Source organism: Sander vitreus, unplaced genomic scaffold (genome assembly GCF_031162955.1).
Source record: "Sander vitreus isolate 19-12246 unplaced genomic scaffold, sanVit1 ctg458_0, whole genome shotgun sequence".
In the NCBI taxonomy this organism is placed as follows: Eukaryota; Metazoa; Chordata; class Actinopteri; order Perciformes; family Percidae; genus Sander; species Sander vitreus.
Genome location: NW_027595568.1, coordinates 30001 through 40000, shown reverse-complemented (window position 1 = coordinate 40000; position 10000 = coordinate 30001). Strand labels below are relative to the sequence as shown.

At 48.1% G+C, this 10000-nt stretch overlaps 2 protein-coding genes across 2 annotated transcripts in view; both read left to right on the top strand.

The window, feature by feature from the left end:
• The window catches only part of LOC144514128 (uncharacterized), a 9367-nt gene extending 2790 nt beyond the window's left edge, over positions 1–6577 (top strand). The window contains exons 2-3 of the mRNA XM_078245324.1: positions 4052–4875; positions 6071–6577. Coding sequence (XP_078101450.1) covers positions 4052–4875; positions 6071–6577 — 1331 coding nt within the window. The remainder of the gene's footprint in view (positions 1–4051; positions 4876–6070) is intronic.
• Positions 6578–6871: 294 nt separating this feature from the next.
• LOC144514127 (uncharacterized) overlaps positions 6872–10000 on the top strand; it is a 16165-nt gene continuing 13036 nt past the window's right edge. The window contains exons 1-2 of the mRNA XM_078245323.1: positions 6872–7397; positions 7812–7992. Coding sequence (XP_078101449.1) covers positions 6971–7397; positions 7812–7992 — 608 coding nt within the window. The 5' untranslated portion in view covers positions 6872–6970. The remainder of the gene's footprint in view (positions 7398–7811; positions 7993–10000) is intronic.

Sequence of the window (10000 nt, the reverse complement as noted above, 5' to 3'; positions counted from 1 at the left end):
TGAACCTCAGGTTTTCCGTCCACTATCTTGGCCATTTCATCTCTAGGAGCTCACAGGAGTTGATGATTCTGGCTCTGCACCACATACAGCTGAGCCTGTGTGTGTTATGTTTATTCCCTGTTCTTTCAGTTGGTTGCAAGCTGTTTCTTCCTTTTCTTTCCCATGATTAGTGGCATAGTTAAGAAAGCTGGGGTAAAAGTGCTCACACAAAAACGTTTCACTATTTGTGCCTGCACGTACCGGCACCTTCTGTGCTGAACTGGCTGTAATCTAGATCAGATGCACTCTGCCCCCTCGTCCAGTCCCAGTCTATCAGCTGGTTTGCCATCCATATTAACATCAACCTGATAGAATTTCTGGCATTTCACACAACTCAGATCACTGTCATGGTTGCGATGTGACAGAAATGTTAACTCATTGATGGTTGTTGTGCTGATGGAGGGGCATTGTAACACTTTTCCAGTAGCGTATTCTTGAGAAGGAGTAGAGATGTGTCCACTGTCTCTCTAAAGTCCCTGTGGGACAGATACTGTGGTGTGTTTGGGAGTTGACTGCCACCTGCCCTAGTCTCTCCCTCATACTTATCCTCTGCCTTGTGATGCCTAAAATATATCTGGCTCAGACGCTTGGCTGAAGGTTCTTGGATGTCCCTTCAGTACATGAAACCTGTCTTTCCACTAACCACTGATATATTGTTGTTGATTACCTGTTTGTACATTAGCAGCATTGCACACCACAGTACTGTACTGCAGAAATTCAATATATAATATATAATTCAATATTTTGGACACAGACATGTTATTTTACTGCACTGTACTGCAGTATAACTGCACTGTACAAGTATATATTTTTGTAAGGGATATATTTATTGTTTTCAATAATTTACAGATGAATACAGATACAGATTTAATGTGTAGCAAGTTCTCTCTAACAGCCTATGCCTACCTTCCAAATGACAGCTGCTGCATAGCTACAAGATCTCCCTAGCCCTGCAATGCATGAACAGCTGACTGTTGGGATGATACCAATGGGCCTCGTCATTACTCACGCTGACTGTTGGGGTGATACCAATGGGCCTCGTCATTACTCACGCTGACTGTTGGGGTGATACCAATGGGCCTCGTCATTACTCACGCTGACTGTTGGGGTGATACCAATGGGCCTCGTCATTACTCACGCTGACTGTTGGGGTGATACCAATGGGTCTCGTCATTACTCACGCTGACTGTTGGGGTGATACCAATGGGCCTCGTCATTACTCACGCTGACTGTTGGGATGATACCAATGGGCCTCGTCATTACCCACGCTGACTGTTGGGGTGATACCAATGGGCCTCGTCATTACCCACGCTGACTGTTGGGATGATACCAATGGGCCTCGTCATTAGTTGTTTGTTTGTTTGGGCTCGTCGATGCTCTGACTAGGCTCGACCTCAGCCTTAAAGATGAACTGAACTGAAAGAATCAACGTTGATAACGTGTTGGTTATGACAAATAAAAATGAATTACACTAAAAAAATTTAATTAAAAAAAATCAATATAGCTTTTTTTAAGCAACACAAAAATGACGTTTGTTAGTACTAGAACGCTGACAATGTCGATGACGTCACTGGCGTGGTAGGACCTGCGGCGGTATATAGGCTACAGTGCAGCATATTAAATACACGTATATACATAGTGTCTGACTACCACCACATGGAGGACGACCAGTTTCAGTCAGTTATTGTTTCCAAGCACATTATGTATTTTAGGAACTAGAGACTGCTTATATATCGTGTGCATTAAGAGAAAATAGAAAAGGTCCTGTGCTTTTTAGAAAATCGAGGCAGATAAATGGAAAATGTGATTGGACGAATTCATCCAATGGGCTCGCTTGTTAAGTGAGCTGCACGTAGGAGAGTCACCCCAGGTTGACCATAGATGCACGGAGGAGTCACGAGTTTTGGCGTTGACTTGAGGCTAGTGCAGAGTGGCAGATGTGTTCCTTGTGGTCGTTGATGGTACTGCTCAGATACTCTTACTATGGAAGTAGCAGCTCTGCATCAACAATGTGCCCTGAGACATCAGCTATCTTCAGGCTGAGTAGAAAGGGACATTGGATTCTGTTACAGACCCGCTGTGGTTTAGTTAGCAGCTAGTAACATTATTATTGATCTGTGATATCGTCTGAGTCATGGTTTATTCATACAGTCTATGGTCGGAGCGCTAGCTTGTGGAGTTTGACATTAGTGCTTCCACCGTGTTTAGCTGCTAGCCCTTTCCCCAGGTTGGATCGGTTGGTATCTAACTTGGTTTTGGGACTCATTTTCAGTGATGCCCAGTGTGTCGGTCTCTGTTTTGTTCAACGCTATAAAGTCTACACGTTAGGCTTTATTTGTGCGTGTAAGTGAATATGTACGTGTTTTGTGTATGTCACAACAACGTTCCATCCAGCCCTTTGCCTAGTAGATTGCTAGCATGCTGGATAACAGCTAAACCTCTGTCCTCTGCCTGATGTGAGCGTTTCAGCGCCCTGTCTCTGCGGCAGATAGCATCGGTGGTGTTGGTACTTGCCGTTGGTCTATCGGTCTGCCCTGTACTGTAGCCTGAAAAATCAATAACTGACGGAAAGGCCTCAGGTTTCAGTCTGTTGGACTTAACCCTCACCAGTGACCCTGTTGAATCAAAAATACAGCTCTCTAAATAAATGTGTCGCTACAGACTCGAAATCCAGGGTCTGTTGGAGGGCTGGCCAGTTTTCAGGCAGCTAGCCATGAGTTGAGGACTGGTTTCCTTGTCAAAGGCAGCCTGTGGAAATGTATGGTAACCCCAGCTGCCTTAGCCCTATACAAGTCATTACTGCAGCCAGGGGCAATGCAGTATGACCCCCCCTAGACCTGTTGGTTTCCGTTTCCTCAGCCATGTCTGTTAGCCTCCGACTGTCTCAGACTGTTTACGTTCTATGGCTGCTGATCATGCCAGTGACGTAGCCGATTATGAATTCCAACATGGCGGCGGCCGTGTAACAACAACAACACTTTCAATGCACCATTTTATCCCTTTTAACAAATTCAGCCATTTTAATCATTGTACCAATGAGAAGAAATAAAATACATCTGTTATATCACCTTTACTCAAATTCCAGCTCAGTTCATCTTTAAGGAAAGTGAGCTGCTTGTATTTGGTACACAGTCAGTCTGTGATGTAGCTGCTGCCTCGGTGCTCCTGTCGTTTCTTGTTGTCTCACCATCAACACCCTCACTAAGGATGAAGTAGTTAACGATACCCACATATCGTCTACCCCTCCCGTTGTACTATCTGTACTATCACCAGTACTTGTAAGATAGTCCGATCCATGTGATCATTTTGTCAGAGGCGCTGTCACACTCCTGAGTCCTGATAATCCGATCAGCTGATCAGCTGATCAGCTGATCGGATTATCAGATAGCTGCATAGCAGGGGATAGCTGTAGCTACAGGCTAACCCTAACAGGAAGTTCATTACGTGGGTTCATTGGCGACGTGGGAAAGGTCAAAGTTCGGGAAAGTTGTGAAGACTGCGTATATACTACACCACTGTGTGTGTGTGTGTGTGTGTGTGTGTGTATATATATGTGTGTGTGTGTGTCTGTGTGTGTGTATATATATGTGTGTGTGTGTGTATATATGTGTGTGTGTCTGTCTGTGTGTGTCTATGTGTGTGTCTGTTTGTCTGTGTGTGTGTGTGTATATATATATATATATGTGTGTGTATATATACATGTGTGTGTGTGTGTGTGTATATATATGTGTGTGTGTGTGTGTGTATATATATGTGTGTGTGTGTATATATATGTGTGTGTGTGTGTGTGTATATATATGTGTGTGTGTGTATATATATATATATATATGTGTGTGTGTGTGTATATATATATGTGTGTGTGTGTGTGTGTGTATATATATATGTGTGTGTGTGTGTGTGTGTATGTGTATGTGTGTGTGTGTGTGTGTGTGTGTGTGTATATATATATATATGTGTGTGTGTGTGTGTGTGTGTGTGTGTGTACTGGAGTTAATTTCTCTTGTTGTTTCAGATTCCTTCACACAGCAGCAGCTGCTGAGTAACACAGAGGTTCCCCCCCAGAACCAGGACCAGAACCAGAACCAGTACGAGATCCAGGACCAGAACCAGAACCAGTACGAGATCCAGGACCAGAACCAGGACCAGTACCAGGACCAGGAGGACCCAGACCCCCCGCAGGCCAACCTGGACGCCGCTGACATCATCCAGTTCACCTACAGCAGCCGGACGCCGGCCCCCCCCGGCGAGGACCGGGCTGCCAGGCCGCAGCTGGAGGTCACCGTGCTGTCGTCTGAGACGGAGGACAGCGAGGACTACAGCCGGGACCGCAGCCCTCCCAGGGACCGCAGCCCGCCCAGGGACCAGAGACCGGTCTGCAGCCGGACCTTTACGGCTCGTCGCTTCCTGTCCCGCCACCTGCAGGACGCTGCGACGGCGGGCTGCGGTCTGGGTGGCCAACGCTTCGGACACACTCAGGATCTGAAGCTGCACATCCAGACTCACCACACGTCTCAGGGAGGGGGCAGGACCAGGACCAGGACCAGAGACAGGCGGGCTCAGCAGCCTGACAACAAAACACACAGAGGAGGAAGAGGAGGAGGAGGAGAGGAAACAGGCAGAGGAAGAGGAGGAGGAGAGGAAACAGGCAGAGGAAGAGGAGGAGAGGAAACAGGCAGAGGAAGAGGAGAAGAAACAGGCAGAGGAAGAGGAGGAGGAGGAGAGGAAACAGGCAGAGGAAGAGGAGGAGGAGGAGAGGAAACAGGAAGAGGAGGAGGAGAAGAAACAGGCAGAGGAAGAGGAGGAGAGGAAACAGGCAGAGGAAGAGAGAGGAAACAGGCAGAGGAAGAGGGGAGGAGGAAGCAGACAGAGGAGGAGGAGGAGAGGAAACAGGAAGAAGAGGAGGAGGAGGAGAGGAAACAGGCAGAGGAAGAGGAGAAGAAACAGGCAGAGGAAGAGGAGGAGAGGAAACAGGCAGAGGAAGAGGAGGAGAGAAACAGGCAGAGGAAGAGGAGAGGAAACGGACAGAGGAGGAGGAGAGGAGAGGAAACAGGCAGAGGAGGAGGAAGAGGAGGAGAGGAAACAGACAGAGGAGGAGGAGGAGAGGAAACAGACAGAGGAGGAGGAAGAGGAGGAGAGGAAACAGACAGAGGAGGAGGAAGAGGAGGTGAGAAAACAGGCAGAAGAAGAGGGAAGAGGAGGAGGAAGAGGAGGAGAGGAAACAGGCACAGGAAGAGGAGGTGAGAAAACAGACGGAAGAGGAGGAAGAGGAGGAGAGGAAAGGCAGTGCTGTGAGGACTGTGGGAAGACCTTCCTCCAGATGTGGAGGAAGAGGAAGCACCGCTGTCTGTCTAAAGGCTCTGACCCACCGAGACGGCCGACCGTCAGACTGCTCAGGCTCCCGGAGGTCCAGAAAGGACCCTAATCTGGATTCTCGCCCCCGACCATCATGGCGTCTCGTTCAGAATACGATCTCATATTGTCCTAAAATAGTTCACCGTAACGTGTTTCTGGAAACATGTGAAGAGAGAAACAGGCCGTGCAGCTGCTGAATCTGTCTTCATCTCAGATCAACAAAGGTCAGTTTATCAGATTAATGTCAGATTCTGAGAGACTCTAGTCACGCTCATATTGTTTGTTTGTTGGTTTCTAATAAAAAGATTTTCTACTTCTGTTCCACTCACAGTCTTCTTATTATTCACGTTTCATGTCCTCCCAGACCCTCCTCCACAGCTCCGCACAGGAGGGTCTGGGAGGACAACAGGCTTTCAACCAATCACAATCATGGTGGGCGGGGCTAAGCTCCTGAAGGAATAAGACCGATTCTGTCTTTCTGACTCCAACCTGGTCACTTCACCCTCATATACATATGTATATATATATATACACATATACATACAGTATCTCATAAGTCAGTACCCCCCATGTTAGATTCCCATAGAGGCAGGCAGACTTTTATTTTGAAAGGCCAGTTAGGTATCAGTTAGGATCCAGGATACTATGATCCTGATAAAGTTCCCTTGGTCCCCTTTAGACATTTATGGCTGTGTTGAGTATTTTTGAGGGGACAGCACAGACCAGAGGAGAGAGCGAGGCCGTCCCAGGCTACAGGACTACAGGGGCTAGAGGACTACAGGGACTACAGGGGCTAACAGGACTACAGGGGCTACAGGACTACAGGGACTACAGGAGGCTACAGGACTACAGGGGCTACAAGACTACAGGGGCTACAGGAGCTACAGGACTACAGGGGCTACAGAGGCTACAGGGACTACAGGGGCTACAGGACTACAGGACTACAGGGGCTACAGGACTACAGGGGCTACAGGACTACAGGGGCTACAGGACTACAGAGGCTACAGGACTACAGGACTACAGAGGCTACAGGACTACAGGGGCTACAGGACTACAGAGGCTACAGGGGCTACAGGACTACAGAGGCTACAGGACTACAGAGGCTACAGGACTACAGGGGCTACAGGACTACAGGACATCCTACTTTTACACAGTGTATTACTCTCACAGCACCTCTGCTCAATAGTCTCAGGAGGGAACTGGTTCTGGTGGAACATGTGGACGTTCACAAGTAGTTTTAGTCAGACAGACAGATAGTCCAGCAAGCTGTCTGGATTTACCCTGCAGACAGACAGGCAGGCAGACAGACAGGCAGGCAGACAGACACAGGAAGGGGACCTGTGATTGGTCCAGCCAGCTTCCCTCAGATCTCTTAAACATGTAACATCTAATACTCTTTGTAATGTTTTTATTTATTTATAATTATATTTATATATTATTGATAGAAATATATTTGGCTTCAGTTACAAAGATGAAAATGCTTTATTTCTTATTAATGTACTTATTGACAAGTTCTACAAACAAAAAATGCTAATTCACAAACAAAACAACAACAAAGAAAACTGTAATTATAAACCGGATGGTCCGGAGCGAAGGGATGTCCCGCCCTACTCTGCTCTACTCTGCCTCTGATTGGCTCAGTCTAACATTTGTTAAGGCAGCGAGACACGTTCCCGCTGACGCAACGACGCTGGGTTGGGGGAACCCGGAAGCGTTCGCGCAGTGTTTACATTTTGCTCTTTGTTCGGTGATAAATTCCGTTAAAATGTCTAAAAAGCGGTCGCAGAGCGCGGAGAGCCGGAGCCTGCGCGCGGCCATCGCCGAGCAGCTGTCGGCGGCCGCGGAGGAAATCTTCCGGCTGCTCACGGAGCACGGAGAGCCGGAGGAGAAGCACCTAAAGCGGCTACTGACGGAGCGGATCACCGCGGCCGTGGAAAACATCTTCGCCACCTTCAGAGCCTCCAAAGCGGCAGAGAAAGCACCGGAGCGGCCCGCTGCAGCCGGGGGTTCGTACCCGGGAATAGTGTCTCAACACTGGGGGCATTTACACACATTTACCCTGCTTCACTTCTGTGTGTGTGTGTGTGTGTGTGTGTGTGTGTGTGTGTGTGTGTGTGTGTGTGTGTGTGTGTGTGTGTGTGTGTGTGTGTGTGTCTCTCTCTGTGTGTGTGTGTGTGTCTCTCTCTCTCTCTGTGTGTGTGTGTGTGTGTGTGTGTGTGTGTGTGTGTGTCTCTCTCTCTGTGTGTGTGTGTGTGTGTGTGTGTCTCTCTCTCTGTGTGTGTGTGTGTGTGTGTGTGTCTCTGTGTGTGTGTGTGTGTGTCTCTCTCTCTGTAGTGTGTGTGTGTGTCTGTCGTGTGTGTGTGTGTGTGTGTGTGTGTGTGTAATCTAATAACTGAGTGTGTGTGTTTCTGTCTTTTCAGAGTCGTGTCTGTCGGGGGGCGTCCAGACTCTCTCTGACGCTCCACCGGATGTTTCTGAACCGGACTGCCGGGCCGACTCTCTGGACCCTCTGGGGGGCGAGGAGGAGGAGGAGGAGGAGGAGGAGGAGGAGGAAGAAGCAGCATCTCACAGCTGCAGAGTGTGTGGGAAGTCCTTCGACAGGTGAGGAAGTAAACGTTGTCTCAGGTCCAGTTCAGAGTCCGGTCCAGATGAGTTCTGTTCTCTAGATTCTCCTTAACGTCCAGCAGAAACTAACGCTGAGACCACATTCAGGACGTTAGCATAGACCCAGACCCCCAGACCCCCAGACCCCCAGACCCCCAGACCCCCAGACCCCCAGACCCTACCCCTCATTCACTATAACTCATTTCTTTATATATCATATAGATTCTCTGCCCGAGCCCAAACCGATGTTTTACACCACTATGATCGGTCCTTGATCAAACATTAGTGTGTTTAATCCTGACTTGATTAGCCTTATTGGGTGGAGAAGAAAGGTGGGGGTGGGGAGAAAGCTCTGCCTCTCCAGCTCCTCCCCTAGCTCTGGGCGGAGGTCCTGACCTGACTGGGAGGTAAACTGGGCTACATCGTGTCCCCCCCCTCTGTAGCACTGTTGTTGGCCAGTGGGTCAGCATGCAGACCGTGGTGAAGGACAGTATTAATGAGGTGATGGAGACCGTGATGAAGGACAGTATTAATGAGGTGATGGAGACCGTGATGGAGACCGTGATGAAGGACAGTATTAATCAGGTGATGGAGACCGTGATGGAGACCGTGATGAAGGACAGTATTAATGAGGTGATGGAGACCGTGATGAAGGACAGTATTAATGAGGTGATGGAGACCGTGATGAAGGACAGTATTAATCAGGTGATGGGGACCGTGGTGAAGGACAGTATTAATGAGGTGATGAGACCGTGGTGAAGGACAGTATTAATGAGGTGATGGAGACCGTGGTGGACAGTATTAATGAGGTGATGGAGACCGTGATGAAGGGCAGTATTAATGAGGTGATGGAGACCGTGATGAAGGACAGTATTAATTAGGTGATGGAGACCGTGATGAAGGACAGTATTAATGAGGTGATGAGACCGTGACGAAGGACAGTATTAATGAGGTGATGGAGACCGTGATGAAGGACAGTATTAATGAGGTGATGGAGACCGTGATGAAGGACAGTATTAATTAGGTGATGGAGACCGTGATGAAGGACAGTATTAATGAGGTGATGGAGACCGTGATGAAGGACAGTATTAATGAGGTGATGGAGACCGTGGTGAAGGACAGTATTAATTAGGTGATGGAGACCGTGGTGAAGGACAGTATTAATGAGGTGATGGAGACCGTGGTGAAGGACAGTATTAATGAGGTGATGGAGACCGTGATGAAGGACAGTATTAATCAGGTGATGGGGACCGTGATGAAGGGCAGTATTAATGAGGTGATGAGACCGTGATGAAGGACAGTATTAATGAGGTGATGAGACCGTGATGAAGGACAGTATTAATGAGGTGATGGAGACCGTGATGAAGGACAGTATTAATGAGGTGATGGAGACCGTGATGAAGGACAGTATTAATGAGGTGATGAGACCGTGATGAAGGACAGTATTAATGAGGTGATGAGACCGTGATGAAGGACAGTATTAATGAGGTGATGGAGACCGTGATGAAGGACAGTATTAATGAGGTGATGGAGACCGTGATGAAGGACAGTATTAATGATGTGATGGAGACCGTGATGGAGACCGTGATGAAGGACAGTATTAATGAGGTGATGGAGACCGTGATGAAGGACAGTATTAATGAGGTGATGGAGACCGTGAAGGACAGTATTAATGAGGTGATGGGGACCGTGAAGGACAGTATTAATGAGGTGATGGGGACCGTGATGGACAGTATTAATGAGGTGATGGAGACCGTGATGAAGGACAGTATTAATGAGGTGATGGAGACCGTGATGAAGGACAGTATTAATCAGGTGACGAGACCGTGGTGAAGGACAGTATTAATGAGGTGATGAGACCGTGGTGAAGGACAGTATTAATCAGGTGATGGAGACCGTGGTGAAGGACAGTATTAATGAGGTGATGGAGACCGTGATGAAGGACAGTATTAATGGAGGTGATGGAGACCGTGATGAAGGACAGTATTAATCAGGTGATGGAGAC